This window comes from Ahaetulla prasina, chromosome 2, assembly GCF_028640845.1.
Source record: "Ahaetulla prasina isolate Xishuangbanna chromosome 2, ASM2864084v1, whole genome shotgun sequence".
NCBI classification, from domain to species: Eukaryota; Metazoa; Chordata; class Lepidosauria; order Squamata; family Colubridae; genus Ahaetulla; species Ahaetulla prasina.
The window spans coordinates 219,699,542-219,725,225 of NC_080540.1; the positions used below are offsets into that span (position 1 = coordinate 219,699,542).

The 25,684-nt window shown below is 39.6% G+C and overlaps 1 protein-coding gene across 3 annotated transcripts in view; it reads right to left on the reverse strand.

Annotated features, from left to right (window-relative positions):
• ADAMTSL1 (ADAMTS like 1) overlaps nucleotides 1–25,684 on the reverse strand; it is a 288,623-nt gene that overhangs the window by 252,019 nt on the left and 10,920 nt on the right. For all 3 annotated transcript variants that reach the window (XM_058168823.1, XM_058168822.1, XM_058168821.1), the window contains exon 2: nucleotides 7,409–7,536. In XM_058168823.1, coding sequence (XP_058024806.1) covers nucleotides 7,409–7,536 — 128 coding nt within the window. The remainder of the gene's footprint in view (nucleotides 1–7,408; nucleotides 7,537–25,684) is intronic.

Consider the following 25,684-nt stretch of genomic DNA (forward strand, 5'->3'; position numbering starts at 1 on the left):
GTTGTAAGTCCAAGACTTCCTGTACATGGGTACAACCGAGTTGTGATTGGGGACACTATGCTAGTCTTATAGGTAGTCCTTGACTTACGACCACTATTGAGACCAGAATTTCCATTGTAAGTCATTGCAGTCGTAAATCGAATTGGGCCTGATTTTACAACCAAATGTTATGATAGTCACTATGTGAATCACCACAATCATGAAGCAAATCATGATCGTAAATGTTGGGCCATTTTCTGAAAAAGCATATTTTTTAATAGAAATCAACAACAAAGGTCACAATCCTTTGTTTACTGATTGTAAATGTGAACTGGTTGGGTGCAATTGCACCCAAATTGCAATCATGTGACCATGGAGGTAGGGCAACAGGTTGCTAACAAATGGTCATAAATTGAGGGCTATCTATTTGGATATACCTTGAGAGTTTTTAAAAAAAAACAAACTCTAGTGCCATTGAAACTTTGAATGGTCACTAAATGAATGGTTGTAAGTCCAAGACTTCCTGTACATGGGTACAACCGAGTTGTGATTGGGGACACTATGCTAGTCTTATAGGTAGTCCTTGACTTACGACCACTATTGAGACCAGAATTTCCATTGTAAGTCATTGCAGTCGTAAATCGAATTGGGCCTGATTTTACAACCAAATGTTATGATAGTCACTATGAATCACCACAATCATGAAGCAAATCATGATCGTAAATGTTGGGCCATTTTCTGAAAAAGCATATTTTTTAATAGAAATCAACAACAAAGGTCACAATCCTTTGTTTACTGATTGTAAATGTGAACTGGTTGGGTGCAATTGCACCCAAATTGCAATCATGTGACCATGGAGGTAGGGCAACAGGTTGCTAACAAATGGTCATAAATTGAGGGCTATCTATTTGGATATACCTTGAGAGGTTTTTTTTAAAAAAAAACAAACTCTAGTGCCATTGAAACTTTGAATGGTCACTAAATGAATGGTTGTAAGTCCAAGACTTCCTGTACATGGGTACAACCGAGTTGTGATTGGGGACACTATGCTAGTCTTATAGGTAGTCCTTGACTTACGACCACTATTGAGACCAGAATTTCCATTGTAAGTCATTGCAGTCGTAAATCGAATTGGGCCTGATTTTACAACCAAATGTTATGATAGTCACTATGTGAATCACCACAATCATGAAGCAAATCCGCAGTCGTAAATGTTGGGCCATTTTTCTGAAAAAGCATATTTTTTTTTGGCCAGAAATCAACAACAAAGGTCACAATCCTTTGTTTACTGATTGTAAATGTGAACTGGTTGGGTGCAATTGCACCCAAATTGCAATCATGTGACCATGGAGGTAGGGCAACAGGTTGCTAACAAATGGTCATAAATTGAGGGCTATCTATTTGGATATACCTTGAGAGTTTTTTAAAAAAAAAAACAATGAATGGCAGTAACAGCAAAAGCAATGTAGAGAACGTTCATAGTGCTTTAGTGTCGTACGGTTATTAAATAATAATAATTATTATTATTATTATTATTACTATTATTATTATTAATAATAATTATTATTATTATTATTAATTATTATTATTATTATTATTACCGTATATACTCGAGTATAAGCCGAGTTTTCGCACGCTTTTGTGCTGAAAACGCCGGCTTATACTGGAGTCTACCCTTGCAGAGCCGACCCAGGGAGAGGGTTTTTTGCCCTCGGGAACAGCTGGGCCGGCAGGACGAGCCCAAATGCTGCCGGCATGCTTTGCCAGCTCGGCCGGCTCGTTTTGGGGCGGCGGCTGGCCTCCGGCGCCGCCGCTTTTGATGGCGGCGGCGGCGGTGGTCGCGGAGGGGCGGAGGGGCGTTGTCACTCGCCTCCTCTTACTCGTCCTCCTCCTCGCCTCGGAGGGGCGGAGGGGCGGAGGCGTTGTCACCCTCGCCTCCTCTCCAGCCGAGTGCGGCGGCAGTGGGGTGGGTGGGTGGGGGAGGCCGCCGTGAAGTGCCGGCTGGGGGAGCCCGGGAGCCAATCCCGGGCTCCCCCAGCCGGCACTTCACGGCGGCCTCCCCTGCCGCCGCACTCAACTTTCGCCGAGAGGAGGGCGAGGGTGACAACGCCTCCGCCCCCACCGCTGGCAAGAGGAGGACGAGTGAGGGGGCGAAATGTCAACGCCTCCACCCTCCGCCGACCACCGCCGCCGCAATCAAAAAGCGAAGAAACGCTGAGGCCAGCCGCCTAAACGAGCCGGCCGAGCTGGCAAAGCATGCCGGCACTTCAATCCCGGGCTCCCCCAGCCGGCACTTCACGGCGGCCTCCCCACCCACCCACCCACCCCCACTGCCGCCGCACTCAATTTCGGCTGGAGAGGACGGCGAGTGTGTCAAACGCCAAGGCGAGAAGAACTCTCTTTATTTGTTTGTCACTCGCCTCCTCTTACTCGTCCTCCTCCTCGCCTCGGAGGGGCGGAGGGGCGTTGTCACGAATACATCCCAATAAAATGCAAAGGTTTCAAAGCATGTTTTGGAAAAGCAGCGAGGGATGGGGGGAGAATGCTGCCTTGAATGTGAAAGAAACGTGGAAAACTCCAACTACAGTATAAAAAAAAAACATTTGCACTCAGTACTTTTTATTTTATTTTATTTTTTGCCAAGTTTTCCCCAGGGTTTTTTTTCCCCCCTATGGAAATTGGGGAGGTGGGGAGAAAGAGGTGAAAAAGAAAAGCCTCTTGGAAAGCGGAGAAATACGGCAAGAACAAACAATTTCTCCCCCCGAGAGGGGGGCAGGAGGAGGAGGAGGAGGAGAGATGGGGGCATTGCAAGCTAGGGTGGGAAGAAGGAGGAGGAAGAAGAAGGGAGGCAAAAGAAACCGACCGCAGATCAGCAAATTAGCTTTCCTTCTCCAAACCAATTTTTAAAAACCCGTTCTACCCAGAGCAAATGGCAAATAAGCAGCCTGCTTTTGAGTCTGATTATTGTTTCATGGTGGTTGCCCTCTCTGATCTCCTTGTACATGACAAGGCACCTCTAACCCAGCGCTTTGTGTTTGTTATTGGTAATTCTCCTCCTTCTTCCATTGGAGTCCTCTCCTTCCTTTCCGAACGGGCGGGCGATTTACCTTCTCTGCCTCTTTTTATTTTCCTGGAGGTGGAGGTGTATTCCTAAGGATGCCTTCAGTGCTGGGGAAGGAGCCGATCCATGGAGGGGAGGGGGGCGACGCTGCCGAGAAGCCGCTGCTTACAGAGAGCGAAAGAGCCAGGGAGACCTTGGCATAGGTGGGCGGCTGGTGTAAGGCAGGGCAGAACCTTCGACCCGCAAGGATCCCGGGAGGTGGGGGACGAAAGAGAGGCAGAGAAGGAGGGAGGGAGGGAAGGAAAAGAAAAGAAAAGGGGGAGTGAAAATAAGAGCAGTCCGAGCAATAAATAAATATTGCTGGGCTGCTTTCCAAAAATCCTCAGCACGGAACTAAAAGTTGCAAGTGTTTTGTGAGTTCAAACAGTCCCTTCCAGACTAACACGTTTCATTAAAAGATACAAAGTTTGGTAAACTGAAGCTCGCTCTGTCCAATGCAAAAAAATCATCATCATATAATAATAATAATAATAATGATAATAATAATAATAATAATGATGATGATAATGATAATAATGATAATGATAATGATAATAATAATAATAATAATAATAATAATAATGATGATAATGATAATAATGATAATGATAATAATAATAATGATAATGATGATGATGATAATGATAATGATAATGATAATAATAATAATAATAATAATAATGATGATGATAATAATGATAATAATGATAATGATAATAATAATAATAATAATAATAATAATAATAATGATGATGATGATGATAATGATAATGATAATAATAATAATAATAATAATAATAATAATAATAATAATAATAATAATAATAATAATAATATTCAGCCGTGCTTCGCTTTGATGGCAGCCTGACGAAATGGGGGCAGGGGATACATACAGTTAGGGAAAATAACAAAACAATGTTTTGGGCTCAATTGCAGTCTTAAATTGAGGACTACCGGTACTTGCAATTTGAACCTTATTGGACACTTCATTCCTGGAGGGTTTTTAAAGAACAGACTGGACAATCCTTTGTCTGAAACAGTATAGGATCTCTTGCTTGAGGAGTGGGGACTGGACTAGAAGATCACTGTTAGTTTGGGATATGTTCAGAGCCCACACATCTGATGACATAAAAAAATTGGCAAAGTCATCTCAAGTCACTTTGGCCGTTATTCCAGGTGGGCTTACATCTGTATTGCAGCCCCTAGATGTCAGTTTAAATAAACCTTTCAAGGACCATGTGCGAAGGATGTGGCATGAATGGATGACATCTGGTCAAGCTCGTCTGACAAAAGTTGGAAATCTGAGAAAGCCAGACATAGAACTAATAGCACAGTGGGTTCGTGATGCATGGGAAGATATTCCAGAGGACATGGTGCAACGTGCCTTCAAGAAATGTGGCATTAGTAATGCTATGGATGGCAGTGAAGACAGCGCATTGTATGAGAGTGACAGCAGTGATGATGACGACTGTGAACTCAGTGATGACGACAACGTATATGCGGATAACATCACAGAAGCTGAAGTAGCTGAAGCTCTGTTTGGACAAACAGATGATGAGGAGGAGAACTCCAGTTTTGAGGGATTTTAGCTCTCGTTAGCTTGGTTGCTGTTACTTTTAAAGATACTGTATTTTTGATACCATATTCTTTTTGGGGACCCCCTTTTGCACTTTTATTGTTTTTCGTTCAAATAAATATTCATGTTATTTTACTTGGCTCTATCTTTATTTTTTACATTGACCAGTAGCTGCCTCATTTCCCACCCTCGGCTTATACTCGAGTCAATAGTTTTTCCCAGTTTTTGTGGTAAAATTAGGTACCTCGGCTTATATTCGGATCGGCTTATACTCGAGTATATACGGTATATTTTTCTCCTTGCACGTGGTTGACTATCAGCACAAAAACCATCACATCAGTACAGATTTTATTATTTAGCTATCCATTTCAGAATCAAGAAACAATTTTTCTACAGTAATGTTGTCCATCGCTCATTAAAAAAAACACCAATCTTTTTATTTATTATTTCTTTTTAAGAATGAGAAAATTAGCTTGTAAGGTTGCGTTTCAACAAAATGTTTTTTTTTACCCAATTTTTTTTTCTCCCTGTAAATACAAGTTTTTGGCTAAAAACATTATTTTATTTTATTTTTATTGAAAGAGTTTTATAAAACAAAAACATTTTTCCCCCTTTTTTCCCCCTCCCTCCCCCCAAAAAAAAAAACCCTTCCCCTCCTTCCCCCGCTTCCCGGGTCAATCACAAGGTATTGTTATACATAAACCAAACATAGAATAAAATTTTCCCTTCCAATCCAAATAACCACATCCAAAGCTTTTCATCTCCCAACCCCCTCCCCATTACATAAAATAACTTTCTAATTATTCAAAGGCAATCTGATATTTCTTAATCTGATATCTGTTTTGTAGATAATCAATCCATTTTTTCCATTCAATTAAATATCTTTCCTGCGTATTGTCTTTTAAAAACGCTGAGATTTTAGCCATCTCAGCCAAATTAATAACTTTCAATATCCATTCTTCTATTGTAGGTATCTCTTCTTTCTTCCAGTATTGTCCAATCAACAGTCTTGCTGCTGTTATTAAATTCAGAATCAATTTAGTCTCAATCCCTGTACAATCCGTTATAATTGGGAATTAAAACATTATTTTCACTATGCAAGCCAGTGGTTAGGATTACTTGGCCAAATGCGAGGAATTTTTTTTGATCTCTGCAACAACATGTTATGGTAAGAGAAGACAGCAATAGCACATAGACTTATATACCACTTTACAGTGCTTTACAGCTCTCTCTAAGCGGTTTACAGAGTCAGCATATTGCCCCCAACAAGATGTAAAAGATAGGAGTATGGATAGAACATGAGAGATATGGAAGAATGGGTTACAAGCTTGTTTTAATTAGCATTAGCTGTCATTTTATTTATTTAATTTGGTTTAGACATCACCAAACTCTGGGCATTCAGAGATACCGCTAGGATCTGTCTGTAGGAGTTTCAGTTTGGTTCTTCCCTTTTGCTCCATTAACCTCACTAACTGCTGCCCAAATTTTAGGGGAGGAAACATCATCTCAACCCAACATGCAGCAGCTATTCCTTACTTCCTCGTTTTATCCTAGCTGTGTGCTTTGCAACAGAAGGAAATCCATTTGTAAAAATGGAACTCCGAAGATCATGAAAAATATGAACTTGCAGACATTAATGGATAGCAACCTGGATGAAAATACACAAATGCAATATAGGAATTCCTCCACTTACAACCATTCGTTCACCACTAAAAAAAGTGACCGATGATGGTTGCAGCATCTCTATCAGAATTTGTGTGCTTTGTAACTGGCATGCATTTACGACGATTGCAATGTCCTGGGGTCGTGTGATCGCCATTTGTGACTTTCCCAACTAGCTTCCAACAACCAAACTAGGAGGGGAGGGGGAAGTGGATTTGCTTAATGACCACATGCTTCACTTAACAACTGCAGTGATTAATTTAACAACCGTGGCAAAACAAAAGGACTGTAGAATCAGGTGTGATTGGCTTAACAACCACCTCATTGAGCAGTGGAATTGTGGTCCCAGTTGTGGTTGTAAGTCAAGGACTATCTATAACAAGGGTGTCAAACTCATGGCCCGTGGGCTGGATGCATCACACGCTGCCCACGCCCACCACCGGTTTAGTGAAGGGAAAAAGAGTTGCGATACTTCATGTGATGCCCCCAAGATGACGCGAGTTTGACACCCCTTTTGATATTAGACCTCCCAGCTCAGGGGTCTCCAACCTTGGCAACTTTAAGCCTGGAGGATTTCAACTCCCAGAATCCCCTGGCTGGGGAATTCTAAGAGTTGAAGTCCTCCAGGCTTAAAGTTGCCAGGGTTGGAGACTATCCCAGCTGACAAAATAATTCAGGGTGCAAAAAAAAGGGAAGTTTATCTCAAATTTAGTACAAGTGGAGAAGATTATCATTTTGGATGGGAGATGGCTTACGAATGCTGTGTAAAAGAATCTTTATAGGCCTGCACATTTTTTAATGCATTATATCAGGGGTCTCCAACCTTGTCAACTTTAAGACTTGTGGACTTCAACTCTCAGAATTACTCAGCCAGCAACTCTGACTGAGGAATTCTGGGAGTTGAAGTCCACATGTCTTAAAGTTGACAAGGTTGGAGACCCCTGCATTATATAATTGTGGGTGAAGCAATCCAACTTGCTGGATTGGTTGCTGAAAAAACAACAACCATCTTCTAAGATTTAAGCTAGTTCTTTTCCACTGCAAGATACATCTGATTGGATGCAGGTTCAAAAAACGTTTTAACTACTTACTTGCTGCTTAAGCAGCGTCTCAAGGAGTATGAAGCACCTCCACCACAAGTACGGGAACATTCACTCCAGGAGCCCCAGGCATCCCAGAGACTATCTCGGTCTTCTTCAGATCGAGCCGTTCGAGAGGTCTAGAAGGGAACAAAAGACAGCATGAAGGGAAGAGAATTTGGCCTACATTCAAACTAGTAAAGACTCTGCCAAATTATTGCTACATATTCACTTGATCAATCTCTCACTTAACAACAGAAATTTTGGGCTCAACGGTGGTCGTAGGTCGAGGACTACCTGTACATAAGTGTTTACATTCTGTACATGTTTCCATTTTTGCACATTGTGGAATAGGTTACTGATATATATATATATCAAAAATGCAGCATGAACATTATATATGTGTAAGTCCCACCTTATAGATCAGAATCCATCTGCCTCATAGAGGCTGGGGTACCAACCTCAATTCTTGAACCCTGAACCTAAGTATACTTCTACTTACTGTAGCTCAGTATTCATTTACAGGTAATCCTCATTTAACGACCACTCATTCAGTGACCGTTCAAACTTACAACAGTGTTAAAGTGGCAGTTATGACTAGTACTCATACTAATGTTGCTTGCTCAGCTCCCTTCATCACATGATCTCAATCCAGTTTCTTAGCACCTGGCTCACAATTATGACATACACTATGGTCACACAATCACCATTTGTGACTTTCTCAGCTTCCTACAAGCAAAGCCAATGGCAAAGCCATCAAGAAGTCACAAATGGCAGCCACATGCCATCCTCACTTCATGAAATCACCTGTGCTGGTTTGCTTAATGGCAGCAACTTACATCGAGCGATATGGTCACATGTCATCACACCTTATAATTGTGTGGTTTAGCAATGGAAATTCCCATCCCAATTGCCATCACTGACACTAACCTGTACTGGGTGCTCCCTGGAAGTGCCAAGAAGGAAAGAATGGCTGACAAGACAACCTGAATGAGATGCAAAATTGGGCACAGCTATGGCAGTGGCTTTTGTCAGCATACTTTTCTGCTTCCTCAAGGGCAGAAACTAAACCCATCAGTGTAACTTCAATTCAATTCAATTCAAACCTTTATTGTCAATGCACAACATGTGTACAATGAGATTGGATGAGCCCCCCCCTTAGTGCAGCCTCCCCAAACACAAAATAACTGTAACTGTGGGAAAAAGCCATTAAACAAGCAAACGTTTGTTTGTGTATTTTATTAAACCAGGAAAAATAAAAGGGGGTGGCAAGTTCAGAGATGCAAATGCCAGGCACCGTGTCTTTGCATTTCAGAGGTCAGTGTTGGGCACTAGGCCAGCAACTATACTAAGATAATCTTGACTGCTGTGAAAAGATTTTCTCTACTCTAGCTAAGCACCTTCCCTCTCCCCCACTTCTAAACATTAGTTCATGGGATCTGATTTGAACTATTTCGCTAAAACTCTTCCAAAAGGCAGGGAAAAAAACCCTCTTTGGCTGTAATCTTTAAGAAATAAATGAAACGTAAACACTTACATAAATAATAAACAGAGGTATATGTCTACAAAATGCATTGAACAACAAGCGGTGAGGATCACAGATAAATATAGGACAAAAGTGACCGAAGAGGAAATATCAGAATTGTTTCTTCTGAAAGCGAACAGTACCAGGCACAATAACCAGCAACTGATATGGTAATTCCAGTGTTCTCCAAGAACTTAAACCAGAGCTTTTAGCAGAATGGTGACATACAAATTGCGACTATTGAGTTGAGTAAAGAAAACTCTTTCTCAAAACGCATAAAGTTTGGCCAAAGACTTCAGTGTTGAATGTAGTTATTCACAAGCAAGAAAAGGTGGGGCAGAGAAAAGTGGGGGAAAGGGGCCTGCAGACTGGCACCATGAACGGTTTTGTATAATCTGTTCAGGAAAGCCTTTGAACTTATCACAGAGCCAGATCCAAACCCTCAACATCTACCAACAACTGGGCACTGTGCCTGGGGCCCACTCTCTTTAATGTCCTTTATCAAATAAGACCCACCAATGTGGCTGTTGAGAGTCATTAACATTAGGGTTGACAGTTGTTGGTACTATGAATGAAGGAATCAAGAGTTTATTTATTAGTCATGCTAATGGAATGCAAAAAAATTGGCTATTACTTCCCCCCCCCTTTAAAATCTAATGACATTTAGTTACAAACACCTGTATGATCCAGCAGAAAGACATTTTCCCATAGGTGAAAATGGTGAGTGGCTTGTCTGGCTCACAACAGCCATCCACTGTTTGTTCTGAGCTGACTGCATCATCTTCAAACTACGGTGAGATGCAACCTGCCAGCCTGGAGTTGCTGTAGGCTTGTTTACAAAGATCCCTCTGGTTAGGTGGACCCAGTAACATTTAGCTTAAAAACAGATTTAATATACAGCCAGGCTTCTCAGGAAAGTCAGCAGCTATACATTTATATTTGAAAATTATTTATTTTTCATGAGTTTAAAGCAGGGGTGTCAAACTTGCATTGTCATGGTGGTGTCATGAGACATATCACAACTTTTTTCCCTTTCGCTAAACCAGGCATGAGCACGGCCAGTGCATGATGCATCTGGCCCATGGGCCGCGAGTTTGACAGCCCTGGTTTCAAGTGACAATATATAGCCTTCCATCCAGCGGTGGGTTTCACATTTTGTTACCACTGGTTTGCCACGTGCATGCACACTCGCTTTGTGCGCACATGTTCACTTTGTGTGCGTGCACGCCTTCTGCGTATGCACCTGGTCTTCCAGGCATGTGCTTTGCTCATGTGTGTGCCTTCCGCACATGCACCTGGCCTCAAAAACATGCCTAAATAGAGCCGGGGAGGGTGGGCAGGCCTACCTGCGATTTCTGCTACTGGTTCAGGCGAACCGGTCCGAACCAGTTGAATAAAACCTCTGCTTCCATCTCATTTTTTCCCCATGATAACCATCCTATAAGATTTGTTGAAGTGAGAAATAGCAACAACCACACCGTACCTAAGTAAGGCTAACTACTTTTTAAAGTATGATTTTCTAGCCCTGCTCCATCCATTTGGATTTTTGAAACCATAAAATATATTCAAGGGGTTGCCAACGGCTGCCATGGAAGAGGCATTCCTTCATTAGTCATTGGTTTTAGCAAGATCACTGGCCTGATATAGTGGTGATACATCCAAGGTTTAAAGAGCCATTTTTTTTTTTGCACAAATAGCATTTTGTTTCCAGCCTGCATGATTATCATTATGCTTTATGCATGAGACCGAGGGGAAAGTTATTGGATTCCCCCCTCCCCAAATCATTCAAGGAGGATTTATATGGCATGTTACATGAAGAATGCAGGATGTTGAAAATAAATAGTAACGTGCACAATGGTTTTTTGCATTCAACATTTGAACTGTGTTTATAGAGTTTGAAACAGGTGTTCCGCAAATGGTTCAAAATCAACACAATCCTGTTCCAAACTTGAAACACCTGATACAGATTCAAAACAGAAGTTTTAACCCAGAATGGCCTGAGCATTGGAATACCTGGGAAGGTCTAAGCAACCCATTTCAAATCTGAAGCAACTTTTCAAACTCAAAAGAGATGTTTTGAATTCAACAGGTTTTATTTATTTTTCATGAGTTTAAAGCAGGGGTGTCAAACTTGCATTGTCATGGGGGTGTCATGAGACATATCACAACTTTTTCCCCCTTCGCTAAACCAGGCATGAGCACGGCCAGTGCATGATGCATCTGGCCCATGGGCCGCGAGTTTGACAGCCCTGGTTTCAAGTGACAATATATAGCCTTCCATCCAGCGGTGGGTTTCACATTTTGTTACCACTGGTTTGCCACGTGCATGCACACTCGCTTTGTGCGCACATGTTCACTTTGTGTGCATGCACGCCTTCTGCATATGCACCTGGTCTTCCAGGCATGTGCTTTGCTCATGTGTGTGCCTTCCGCACATGCACCTGGCCTCAAAAACATGCCTAAATAGAGCCGGGGAGGGTGGGCAGGCCTACCTGCAATTTCCGCTACTGGTTCAGGCAAACCGGCCCGAACCAGCTGAATAAAACCTCTGGTTCCATTTCATTTTTTCCCCATGATAACCATCCTATAAGATTTGTTGAAGTGAGAAATAGCAACAACCACACCGAACCTGAGTAAGGCTAACTACTTTTTAAAGTATGATTTTCTAGCCCTGCTCCATCCATTTGGATTTTTGAAACCATAAAATATATTCAAGAGGTTGCCAATGGCTGCCATGGAAGAGGCATTCCTTCATTAGTCATTGGTTTTAGCAAGATCACTGGCCTGATATAGTGGTGATACATCAAAGGTTTAAAGAGCCATTTTTTTTTTTGCAAATAGCATTTTGTTTCCAGCCTGCATGATTATCATTATGCTTTATGCATGAGACCGAGGGGAAAGTTATTGGATTCCCCCCCCCCCCAAATCATTCAAGGAGGATTTATATGGCATGTTACATGAAGAATGCAGGATGTTGAAAATAAATAGTAACGTGCACAATGGTTTTTTGCATTCAACATTTGAACTGTGTTTATTGAGTTTGAAACAGGTGTTCCGCAAATGGTTCAAAATCAAAACAATCCTGTTCCAAACTTGAAACACCTGATACAGATTCAAAACAGAAGTTTTAACCCAGAATGGCCTGAGCATTGGAATACCTGGGAAGGTCTAAGCAACCCATTTCAAATCTGAAGCAACTTTTCAAACTCAAAAGAGATGTTTTGAATTCAACAGGTTTTATTTTATTTTTTATATATTTATTAACTTTTTTATGCCACCCATTTCCCATATAAGGTTTTACATATACCTCTCGTCCTCCGTTTTGGATTCTTCTTTGAAAATTTACTTGCCTGTATGTCTTACCTTTCCCCAACAGCTACTGATCTGCCATTAAACTGCAGCTGGATGTAAACTAGTATTGCTGTCCAAACAGGCGATTCAGAAATTAAGGAGCGTATAGACTTTATCTATTTGTTCTCTACTAACTGAATATTGGAAATAAGGGAAGTTGATATGCAAAGTTGGATTATTGCAATGCTCTCTACATGGGGCTGCCATTGAGGTGCACCCGGAGACTGCAGTTAGTCCAGAACGCGGCTGCGCGAGTAGTAATGGGAGCCACTCGTGGCTCCCATGTAACATCGCTACTACGCAGTTTGCACTGGCTTCCTGTGGTCTTTCGGGTGCACTTCAAGATTTTGGTCTCCACCTTTAAAGCGCTCCATGGCTTGGGACCCGGGTACTTACGAGACCGCCTGCTGTTACCTTATGCCTCCCACCAACCCGTACGCTCCCACAGAGAGGGTCTTCTCAGGGTGCCGTCCGCCAAACAATGTCGGCTGGCGGCCCCCAGGAGCAGGGCCTTCTCTGTTGGAGCCCCGACGCTCTGGAATGAACTTCCCCCTGGCTTACGCCAAGTACCTGATCTTCGGACCTTTCGCTGTGAGCTGAAAACACATCTATTTATTCAAGCAGGACTGGCATAATAGTGTTATTAATTTTAAATTGGGTTTTTATTGCCTTAGGGTTTTTTAAATTTTTAAATTTTAATATTGGCCTTTTGTAATTTGCTTAGTTTTAAATTTTGGTTTTAAATTGTATGTATATTAACTTTTTATCTCTGGCTGTACACCGCCCTGAGTCCTTCGGGAGAAGAGCGGTATAAAAATTTAATAAATAAATAAATAAATTTAATAAATAAATAAATAAAGTAATAATGCTAAACATTTATCTTACATTATTTTCAGCAATCATTGCAAGAAATGAACCAAAACAATTTACATATACATCCACTTACTGAAGTAGCGGTCTATTATTGGAAGTGCCATATTGAGAAAATAGATTAAAAAACCAGATTGTACCCCAAAACACCTTGATAGGTCTCAAGAAGCATTTTACGGAAAAGAAACAACAGATAAATAGAAATGGTTTACTTATCAAGAGTTGTTAGAACAAGAGTATGGAAAATATAAGATAAAATCAAAAGAACAACTGTTGCAGGGGGATTTAATTTTCAATGGTTTTCCTATGTACAATTAAGAGAAAGATTTAAGAAAGATAATAGGACATTTTTAATTAAGAAGCAGAAGACAAAATTTGAAGAATTTGAATGATGTACAAATGATGAACATGTAGTGCTTAAAATGTACAAATTTTATTGAAATTTGGAACAGAAGTAGAACAAATGAAAGACTGTATAATATGGGCTAAGGATTTTGGACATAACATATTGATGGCACCGTGGGAAAATATATGGTTAAAGGACTGAAACTGATCTTATGTTATAACTTAAAAAAGAATTTTTATAAGATGATGTACCCTTGGTATAAGACTCCAGAAAAATTATCTATAAAGTATTAAATGTACTTCAGACCGCAATTAGAAAACAGCCCCAGAAGACTAGAGTCACTTCTAGGCAAGATGGGAAACATAAATAAAATTTATGTTGGAAATGGGATGAGTCATTGTATCATGCCCGGCATACTTGTAAAAAAGCCAGAAAATGTTGGATTTAAATTCACAAAATGATACAAAGAATTTTTTAAAAAAATGTTCAACTTATTATTTTCAACTTAAAATTTTATTCTGTTGAAAGCCTCTTTAATAGAAATTGTAAAAAAACCAACAACCTATAAAGCAGAATTGTCAAAAATACATGGTATCTTCTCCATTCTCCCTCTCCCACTCTCCCCCCCACCTTTAGATACATAGAGATCCTTCAGGAGCTAACAAACCCTTGGATGGCTGTACAATTTAACCAAACTTTGACGAACAGTATGGAGTGGTATATGATGTATAGCGTCCACTTAGTCATTTACGTTTCTTTCAAATAGAATTATTCTGAACAAAGATGGAGGTGTAATCAGTGCATGTGTATCCCCACATATAATCTATATTTTGAATATTTTATTTATTTATATTTCATATTTTTTAAGCTCCCTCAAGAAGGAGCTCTTCTGGTGCCTTCTGCTGTATTCTACTCCACTTTACTGACAGTGAATGTGAATCTATAGTTGGCATGGTTTGCTTATATGAAACCACTCTCTAATGGTGTGCTAACTTTTCATCCCTGCAACCCCACGCATTTCCCATCTATGGAAATGCATGGTTTTCCAATTTCCTACATTTTCGCTTTTAAATGCACAGCACTATAAGAGAGGAATAAGTGGCTTGCAAATCACGCCGTAGATAACCACATGGTACATCTGAAGGAAATACTGTGGGCAGATTAAATTAAACAGTACAAGGCTGTTATGGCTCAGCACAGAACTTTTTAAAAACTTTGCTGCTCTGAGCACGAAGAGGAGAGAAAATAAAGGTTTCCCATACGAGCAGTTAACTTAGTATACTACACCATCCCTCTTCAATTGATAGAGCTCTGTGAAACAAGTTTGCTTTAAGGGTACAATCAATCTACTCTGGAGAGCTACTGTGGCCAATGGATTCTATGGAGGTCAAAAATGCATCTGAAACAGATGTAGGAGCTTTCCCTTCTCCCCTCCTCCCCCTGCCAAAGCATTTCTAAAGACCCGTTTCTAATTTAAATGGATAACAGAATCTCAGTTTAACCACTGTAACATGCAACATTGCATTGTTTGGCTTTGATCCAAGAGTCGGGGGGGGGGAACTCCCAAGAATGAATTAATTCATGCTACCCAAACGTATCAGATCCAATGCACGTATTGTTATGCTCATTAGACACACTGAATTAAATTCTCTCTTATCTTTATTAAAACGCCACATGACTTAATTTTGAATCAATCCCATAATCGGTAGGATAAAGGCAATAATTGAAGGAAAGCCTGATAACAGATCAAATTTTGACCATAGCCACTGCCAACAACTGAACAAGATCACCCAAGCAGAGGCATTTTTATCACCATGTATGTTTGATTTGAGAGTTGGATGCTAGTATTTCACACTTCGACAACGGGCACATTTCATCATTATTCTTTAAATATGCAATTTGTGGGTATGTGTGTCAGAGGTGGGTTTCAGCAGGTTCTGACCAATTTTGGAGAACCGATAGTGGAAATTTTGAGTAGTTCGGAGAACTGGTAGTAAAAATTCTGACTGGCCCTGCCCCCATCTATTCTCTGCCTCCCAAGTCCCAGCTGACTGGGGAGGAAATGGGGATTTTGCAGTAACCTTCCCCTGGAGTGGGGAGGGAATGGAGATTTTACAGTATCCTTCCCCTGCCATGCCCACAAAGCCACGCCCACAAAGCCATGCCATGCTCACAAAGCCACGCCCACAGAACCAGTAGTAAAAAAATTTAAAACCCTCCACTGATGTGTGTACATGTATGAGAGAAAGCGTATGAGGATGGGGTGTGTCTGGCTTATGATAAGGACATCTTCAAATCAGGAAAGGTCCTACAATACTATAAATCAGGGGTGTCAAACTCAATTTCATTGAGGGCCGCATCAGGGTTGTGTTTGATCTTGGGGGGCCAGGATCGGCATGGGCAGCTTGACGTCACTCGTGTTGACATCACTCATTTGCACCTCTATAACTGTCTGGTTCGGTTCTGCAACCCAACAAGAAAGACACAGACTTCAGAGGATAATTAGAACTGCAGAAAAAATAATTGCTACCAACCTGCCTTCCATTGAGGACCTGTATACTGCACGAATCAAGAAGAGGGCCGTGAAAATATTTACAGATCCCTCACATCCAGGACATAAACTGTTTCAACTCCTACCCTCAAAATGACGCTATAGAGCACTGCACACCAGAACAACAAGACACAAGAACAGTTTTTTCCTGAAGGCCATCACTCTGCTAAACAAATAATTCCCTCAACACTGTCAAACTATTTACTAAATCTGCACTACTATTAATCTTCTCATCGTTCCCATCACCAATCTCTTTCCACTTATGATTGTATGACTGTAACTTTGTTGCTGGCAATTCTTATGATTTATATTGATATATTGTCCATCATTTGTGTTGTAAATGTTGTACCTTGATGAAGGTATCTTTTCTTTTATGTACACTGAGAGCATATGCACCAAGACAAATTCCTTGTGTGTCCAATCACACTTGGCCAATAAAAAATTCTCTTCTCTTCTATTGGGAGCCCCTCTGGTGGCTGGAGTGCTTTGCCAGTAAAAACAGGCTTGTGAACTCCGTTTTCGGCTGTGATGGCCTCCTGCAATCCTCTGCCAGCGAAAACGGTGTTCACTGGCAGAGGCAACCACGGGCCAGTCCTTTGCTGTTTCCAGGGTGGCCCTGTGGCCCAGATCTAAGCATCCCGTGGGCCACATCCGGCCCACGGGCCTTGAGTTTGACACCCCTGCTCTAAGTAATAAGCTGAAACAGCAGTTAAATCAGATACATCTACAGCTTTTACCTCATCCCAAACTCCAAGCCTAAAAGCAACTTGATTAGAACCAAGAATCCAACTTTCTGGAAATAAAATTTCACACCCACCCAGAATAAAGCCACGTGCCTGCTATTTCTACTCCAAAATTCATTATAATTGTTCTCTAAGAAACATATGATCTGCATCTGGAATAGTCTCTAAGTTTTCTTTGAACAAGCAGAATAAACATAATTCAATTCAGGCCATGTTTAATGTTAAGGGAAAGTGATTTTCTCTCCTCTCTTGAAACAACTAGCAATGCCTTAAAGGCCATTTAAAAGATTAGAGCAGAATGTATTTGTTTACTGAGCACCACTCTCCTATATATATAAACAACCAACCTGTCTAATCCCTTTTTCACTGCCTGTTTTTGTTTATTGCTGAATTAACACTTAAGGATTTGAAGTAGTAAAAACATTTTAGGAGACAAAATGTAACAAGACTTCAAGGAGCAACATACAAATTCTGCCGGGTTAGTTACTGTGAAAAGCAGGTCTTCGCAATGTGAATTCATATCTGGGGTGAAGACCAAAAATCAGGACAACTTTAGACAAAAGGCAGTAACATTATAAAACATATCAAAGAATTACTAAAACGCATGGCAATCTATAACTAGGGATCAAAGTACATTTCCATGTTGACGCTTTCAAAATTAAATCCATATCCCCCTTATGGCAACTGCAACGGAATAAAATTTGGCAATCCTCCTTGTTATTTTTATGCATAGGTCACTAGCAGAAAAACTTTATCCTCATCCTTCTATTCTATTCTATTCTATTCTGTTCTGTTCTGTTCTGTTCTGTTCTGTTCTGTTCTGTTCTGTTCTATTCTATTCTATTCTATTCTATTTTCCCTCAAGGGCATCATTAAACAAAAATGCTAGGTTTGGTACATTGAGGAATACAAAAAAATTATGAAACTGATTTAATCAGGCAAGATAAACTTCTACAGAATATTATTACACCTCTCTCTCCATACCAATATATGGCAAATCTCGCCAATAAAAATACTCTTTGAAAAATGGACAACATATTGGTAAACTCTTTGATTAAAGAGTCTTCTGCCATAAATTACAGTACAGAGGGATAAATCTTGTTTTTTTCATAAATTAGAGTCAATGCTAGGCATTGAATCATTGTCTCAAACTGTCGTTGGAGCAAGAACTAGTTGTCTTTACTTTCTACATCAAACAGCTAAGGAAGAAAACTAAGGAATGCCAACCTTCAGCAAATGAAACATCATGCAAACATTGGAATAGAATTGACAAACCTTTTTAAAAGCCATATTCTAAAGTTTATTCCTCTGATCATGTAATTAAAAACTAATAATGCTGGAGTAATGCGATTATCCTATTATTGAGTTGTAAATAGAAATGATAGAATAGAGAACTACAAAAGCAAAATACATAAGTCGATACAAAATGCTGTAAAATTACCATTAATGTTATATAATGTTTAATACGTTATGTCTTGACATGTCTTGTTTTTATACATGTGTGATTGTTTTTTGTGCTGTTTTTAAAGACAAACTGTTTAATTATTTTTTAAAAATAAAGAAAATTAACAATGCTCAAACTACTGAACAGTTGAATTTATCACATATGCTGGAAGAGAATTCTCAGGTTTTTGTTATGCAGACTTACATGGAACAGGAACAGTGAAGGACACAGATTGGATTCAGAAGATACAGTGGCACCCAAGAACATATGTTTAATATCAAATGGATAATGAAAAAAGCAAGCTAGTCTCTAAATATGTTTATTTTTGCTTTCTTGATTGTGTAGTACTAAAGTTTTTGACTGTGTAGACTAGGGATATCCAACCTTGGCGACTTTAAGACTTTGGGACTTCAATTCCCAGAATTACTCAGACAGCCATGCTGGCTGGGAAATTCTGACAGTTGAAGTCCACAAGTCTTAAAGTCGCCAAAGTTGGACATCCCTGGTGTAACAAATTAAGGTCTTCCCTTAAAAGCATGAGTACTAGGCCACTCCATCTGTTTATTGAAGAACGTGTATAATATCAAAAAGCAATAGAATATGGAACTACCAAACAGCTCAAAATAAGGATTAGTATTGATAACCCAGCAATTGATGATTTGTTTTGCTGCTTACCCCATTACATACATGCACATATATTAGTTACTTTATTTTTGAGTGTCTTCAATTCAGCTTTAATTCCTGGCAACTTAATAGATCTGATGCAGTTTTCTTGGCAAAATTTTCAGAAGTGACTTGCAACTGCTTCTTCCTAGGGCTGAGAAAGTGTGACTGCCTCAAAACTATCCACCTGGCTTTCCTGCCTAAAGGAAAGCTAGATTTCAAATCTCCCCACTCCTGGTCCAGTATCTTAACCACATAGCTTTCACACTCATAATTTCTTATTTCTTATTAATAAGCCAGCAATGGTAAAATACCGTATTTTTGGACTATAAGACGCACTTCCCCACCCCAAAAGTGAGTGGAAATGTCTCTGCATCTTATAGAGCAAATGTTGCCGAAACCCCGCCTACCCACCAGCCCCCACCCTTCGGCCTCTGCCTCCCAGCAATTTGCCTCCTTGGGGCAAACAGCCTGGTCAGCTTCAGCACAGCTTGATTTAGCACAAGCAGCTGATTGGTGGTTGGATCTGCCTCCCAGAATACCACCGATCAGCTATTCCAGGCTGCAGGGATAGCTGCCACCCATCAGCGCCATTGGCGCTCATCACCACTGCCACCTATCGCCGTCTCCACACACCCTATTTTCAGCTTCTGCATGTGCCATTTTTGGCCTCCACGTGCCCCATTTTCGGCCTCCGCATGTTCCTTTTTCAGCCCGTTCCAGAAGCCTATCCCTGCCACCTGGAATGAGCCAAATATGGGGCGTGTGGAGATAGCGATAGGTGGCAGCGGTGATGGGTGGATGGGAGGCAGAGGCAGATTTTTTTTCTTGTTTTCCTCCCCAAAAGCTAGGTGCGTCTTATAGTCCGGAGCATCTTATAGTCCGAAAAATATGGTAATCCTGAAATGAGTCAAACTACTCTAGTTCTGCTCTCCAATTTTTGATTTGCCTGGGTATATTGATATTCAATATTCATGAAAAGGCAAGGATTGGAAACTACAGATACTATATTTCATTTAACTCAAAGCATCACTCATAAGAACTCTTTCCCCATTCAAGCAATACAATTGTGACAATAGCTTTTCCAAATTGCTTGAAATCTGTCCTATAATATTGTACATTAGTTTCCTTATATTCACTTAATAGCAATAGCAATAGCCCTTAGACTTATATGCTGCTTCACCCTGCTTTACATCCCTCTCTAAGCAGTTTACAGAGTCAGCATATTGCCTCCAACAATCTGGGTCCTGAATCAACCTTGAGCCTGGTGAGATTCAATCTTGATTGCAGAAAATATGACTTCTGTAACAGTTATTAGTGCTTGGAACACACTACCGGACTCTGTGGTCTCTTCTCAAAATCCCCAAAGCTTTAACCAAAAACTCTCTACTATTGACCTCACCCCATTCCTAAGAGGTCTATAAGGGGTGTGTATAAGAGCACAAACGTGCCTACCATTCCTGTCCTATCGTTTTCTTTCATTATATCCAATTAAAACTGTTATCACATAATTATGCTCATATATATGCTTATATATTATATAGTTATTGTCATGCTTATGCTTATATATACTGTTGTGACAAATAAAAACAAATTTAAAAAAAAGATTCGAACTGACAAATTGCAGGCAGAAGTAGCCTGCAGTACTGCATTCTAACCACTGCGCCACCATGGCTCTTAACATTTTCTTGACACTTTTAATATTATTCCATATAGCTAGATTAAATGAAAGAGGGCATCTCACAACTACTTGTTTAAAAACCATGTTAATATGGTGAATAATATACAGTATTCAATTTACATGGCAAACAACAAATTAGGCTTCCCCCCCACCAGTGGACAAAGGTTAGGCCAATGCAGGAGATTCCATTACCAGTCTCTAGAGCCTTACTAAAAACCTTTGTCTGGGAAATGAAGAAAGTTAGGTTTTGTTTTTTTTAAAGAACTTTAAGACATTTCTGTTTTAGAAAAAAAAATGCTTTGAACAGCAGCATTCCTACTACTGTGTTTTTGTAACATTGTTAACGGTAATGTTTGAAAATTGTGAGTATATGAGAGGACATCGTTGCATTTATTTTATTTAATAAACATATCAAGCTGCTCAGCTTGCATTCCACAGGCATAACATAAATGTCTTGTGTGGAATTAATAAAGAAGAAATGTGAACTACTATGCATCTGTGCACGAATATATCCAAAAAACAAAAACAAAAAACCCCAACCCACATGTGGAGAAGTTAGTAATATATATGCCAATCTCTTCTTCCCCTGCAATTAAATTTATATATCCCAGTATCTTTTTCTACTGGCTGCAGCTGCCTATCATTTGTTGCTGCTAGTAAATAAAAAAGTATTTAGATTGTCACTGAAATAAAAATATATACAGTGCCACAATATGCTCAAAATTTCTCACATATTCCCTTCAAATTGATTTTTCTCCTCTGTTTAAAGACTACTAACACGAAAGCATAAAATGCATCCAGTTGTAACACCTGGGGGTCATTTTAGTTAGCAAATTCAAATTCATCAGAATCCTGAATGAACAGCCAGCAACAATACGCAATTCCCCATGACTCTAAACTGGGAAATACAGCTAAGGCAAGGTCATTGTTCCTTTTCAAAGGAAACAAATAGCTAAATAGCAGTGCCTAGCAGGCAATAGATATGACAGTTTTATGACTTCCACAATTTGCATCTGGCATTGAGCTTAACAATTTTTAACAAGATTTAATAAACCTCAATTTAAGAATGCTTCTTGGTACATTTAGGGACATTGAAATTGCACATCAAAGACAAAAACGAAAGCAACGATTAGAAAGATAAGCTGCAAGCTTATTTGTTTACAGGATTACCAAAATAAAAAAACCATACAACAGCATGCTCCAAACAACATCCACAGAAACATGACAACATACATTCAATCCGAAGCTTGTGAAAAGACTTTTTGTGACTCCAAGCCTCCTAGAGTCACCTCAGCGAGATGGGTGGCATAGAAGTTTACTAATAAATGAATAACAAATAAAAGAAATTTGCTACTGACACTGAACAACAATAAGATTCATCTTTTTTTGAAGTCCATCTCTCTCTTGAGAATGCTACTTTAGATGATCACATGACAAACAGATGGCAAATGCAGCACTCTAAAGTTGCAGCGCTAGACTGATCGATGTTATTCAGGGCACAGAGCTACTGATGTCTAGCAAGATAACTTCCAAGCTGTAATGAAGAGAATACTGTAGATCTTAGATGTACAAACCTTCAAGATTAAGAGGACCATTATATTCACATGAAGTCGAGATAACTTTATCTTGGCAATAGGAAAGAAACCTCCCAAATGCCAAGACACTGAATTATATCTAGGGCTGCATTTTTATTTACTGCGCAGAAAGTCTCACTGAATTCAGTTTATTTATTTTTGTCAATCATTTATTTTATTTATTTATTTATTTTGTCACAACAATATATGTAGGTATCATACAAAAAGATTATATAGTATATAAACACTTATATGAGTAAATATAAGGAGGTATAAGCATATATATATATAGGAAGAAGATAAGAAAAACAATAGTACAGGAACGGTAGGCACGTTTGTGCGCTTATGCACGCCCCTTATGGTCCCCTTAGGAATGGGGTGAGGTCAATAGTAGAAAGTTTTTGGTTAAAGTTTTTAGGATTATGAGAAGATACCACAGAGTCAGGTAAAGTATTCCAAGCACTGATGATTCTGTTACAGAAGTCATATTTTCTGCAATCTAGATTAAAGCGGTTGACATTAAGTTTAAATCTATTAGTTGCTCTAGTATTATTGCAATTAAAGCTGAAGTAGTCTTTGACAGGAAGGACATTACAATAGATGATTCTGTGAGTTAAACTTAGGTCTTGTCGAAGGCGACGGAGTTCCAAGTTTTCTAAGCCTAGGATTTCAAGTCTGGTGGGATAAGGTATTTTATTGTTTTCAGAGGAATGGAGAACTCTTCTTGTAAAATATTTCTGGACACGTTCAATTGTATTGATGTCAGAGATGTGGTGAGGGTTCCAAACAGGTGAGCTGTATTCTAGAATTGGTCTAGCAAATGTTTTATATGCTCTGGTTAGTAGTGTGGTGTTTTTGGAAAAGAAGCTACACAAGATTAGGTTTACAACTCTTAGAGCTTTTTTTGCTATGTAGTTGCAGTGGGCTTTGGCACTTAGATCATTTGACATGAAAACTCCAAGGTCTTTAACGGGATGGGGGTCGTCTGTAAGGTAATGTCCATCTAGTATGTACTTAGTGTTTGGGTTCTTTTTTCCTATATGTAAGACTGAGCATTTGCTGGTTGAAATTTGGAGCTGCAATTTTTAGACCAAGCGGTTAGATGGTCAAGGTCGTTTTGAATTATAGAAGTATTGTCTGTGGTGTTAAATAGTTTGACATTGTCAGCAAAGAGAATACAATTACTTGAGATATGGTCACAAAGATCATTAATGTATAGTATAAAGAGTGTTGGTCCAAGGATGCTGCCTTGAGGAACGCCACTCTTGACAGGAACAGGATTTGATAAAGCATTGCCAATTTTGACCACTTGTTGTCTGTTAGACAGAAAAGCAGATATCCATTTGTGAAGGGGTCCTGAGATGCCATAGGATATTAGTTTTAGGAGAAGTTTGTTGTGTACTACTGAGTCGAAAGCATTGCAGAAGTCTATGTAGATTGCATCTATTGATTTGCCTTGATCAAGATTTGTAGTCCATATGTTTTTACAGTGGAGAAGTTGTAAGTTACATGATAATTTTTTCCTGAAACCAAATTGTTTATTGGAGAGTAGGTTGTTAGTTTCTAAGTGTGAGGTAATGGATTGGTTAATGATTGATTCCATGACTTTGCAGGTGACGCAGCAAAGAGAGATCGGTCTGTAATTTTCGACTAAGCTGGGGTCTCCTTTTTTGAAGATAGGGATGACTGTGGCTAGTGACCAAAGTTTGGGAAGGGAACTGGTAGTGAAAGCTTTATCAAAGATAATACTTAGGGGTTCTGCTATATTAATTGAAAGTTTTTTTAAGAAGTATGCACATAGTCCATCGGGTCCAATAGATAGCGATACAATAGATCATACATAACATAACAGGTAAAAGTATAAACATAATCTGGATACATGAAAAGAGTAAGTAAAAAGGAATTTTAGGACAGGGATGGAAGGCACGCAGGTGCACTTATGCACATCCCTTACAGACCTCTTAGAAATGGGATGAGGTCAACAGTAGACAATTTAAACTTAAAATTTGGGGGGTTTGGGGAAGAAACTACAGTCAGAAAGTGCATTCCAGGCATTGACCACAGTGTTGGCTTTACAAACTATTGTAATCATGACTTGCTGAATAAGTCATGATAGCAGGGTCCTCACAATATACGGACCCCTCATTTTTAAAAAAAGCATAATGGCTTGGAGCATACAGTAGTATGCTATGCCAAAACCAATCACACTTGGCCAATAAAATTCTATTCTATTCTATTCTATTCAAACAAATCACATTATACCTTAGTATCAACATGAAATCAACCAATGGATTTCCCAGTTCCTGCCCACCTAGCAGTTCGAAAGCATGCAAATATGAGTAGATAAATGGGTACCACTTTGGTGGGAAGGTAATAACGTTCCATGCGCCTTGGCATATAGTCATGCTGGCCACATGACCACAGAAATGTCTTCGGATAACTCTGGCTCCCTCAGCTAAGAAATAGAGAGGAGCACTAGCCCAGATATAACTGGATACATAAAATCTTTACCTTCATCTTTTTATGAACCAAAACATTTAGTAAGATTGCTTTCTCTTATGGAAAAAAAAGGCAGAAATAGATATTTAAACACTTAACAGGCAGCCTGGAAACAAATTGCTTTTGTTTTCAGTATTTTTCTATGATAAATAATAACCATATGAAGAAAAATCAAAACAAAACAACACATGCAAATTTGTTTAGTATAAGAAATATTAATGGGCTTAGTTAGGACTACCATATCTACTCTGAAAACTACTTCCAACAATCTTATCAAGAAAACTGCAGGTATTGGTCCAGGTAGTGTCCAGGAGTTGAGGAAGCAATTTAATATATAAATACAATTTTAAAATAAACCACAACACAGAATCAAATTACTTTGGCATACACAACACAATGGCATCTTAGATATCAAAACCACCGTAAGGGGGGGGAAAAAGTCCATCTTAGCCACTTTCCTAAATGCTATCATCAAAATGTGATGCTATCCAAATTTCTAAGGGGAGGAGACTTTTGACTTTTAGCTCTGATTTTGTGTTCTGATTTTGGAGTCAGAATTTGACATCAGATTCTGAAGTCATTGCTCTATTCATAAATGTGGTGCCTAAGAGCAATGATTGAGCTATGTGGATAAAGAGACTCAAACAATGTACACTAACACATCTGGCATACGCAAATGCCAGTTGCATTCGCAAAATGAGTAGCCATGGGAGGAAAAAATGTGCATTTTTGGAGTCAGCATTGGAAAATCCTTTCTTTCGCACAGCTTTAAATGTAGAAACAGATGGGTAGCTTTAGCATGACAGATATACTTGCACAAAAGAAGAATGACAGAATACACTTTCCTACATACAACTGCAAAACAAAGAATTTAAGGTTCAGTCTACAAGCTAATTGTGCAAATGGTTACTCTTGACAGCTGTAATGGGGGCGGGGGAGGGGAGGACAGCCCTCAATAATGTGAATGGGAGGTGTTATTGTGGTCAACCAGTTTCACATATAAATTGAGGGTAGGGGAAAAATCTTGAAAGGAAAAATACC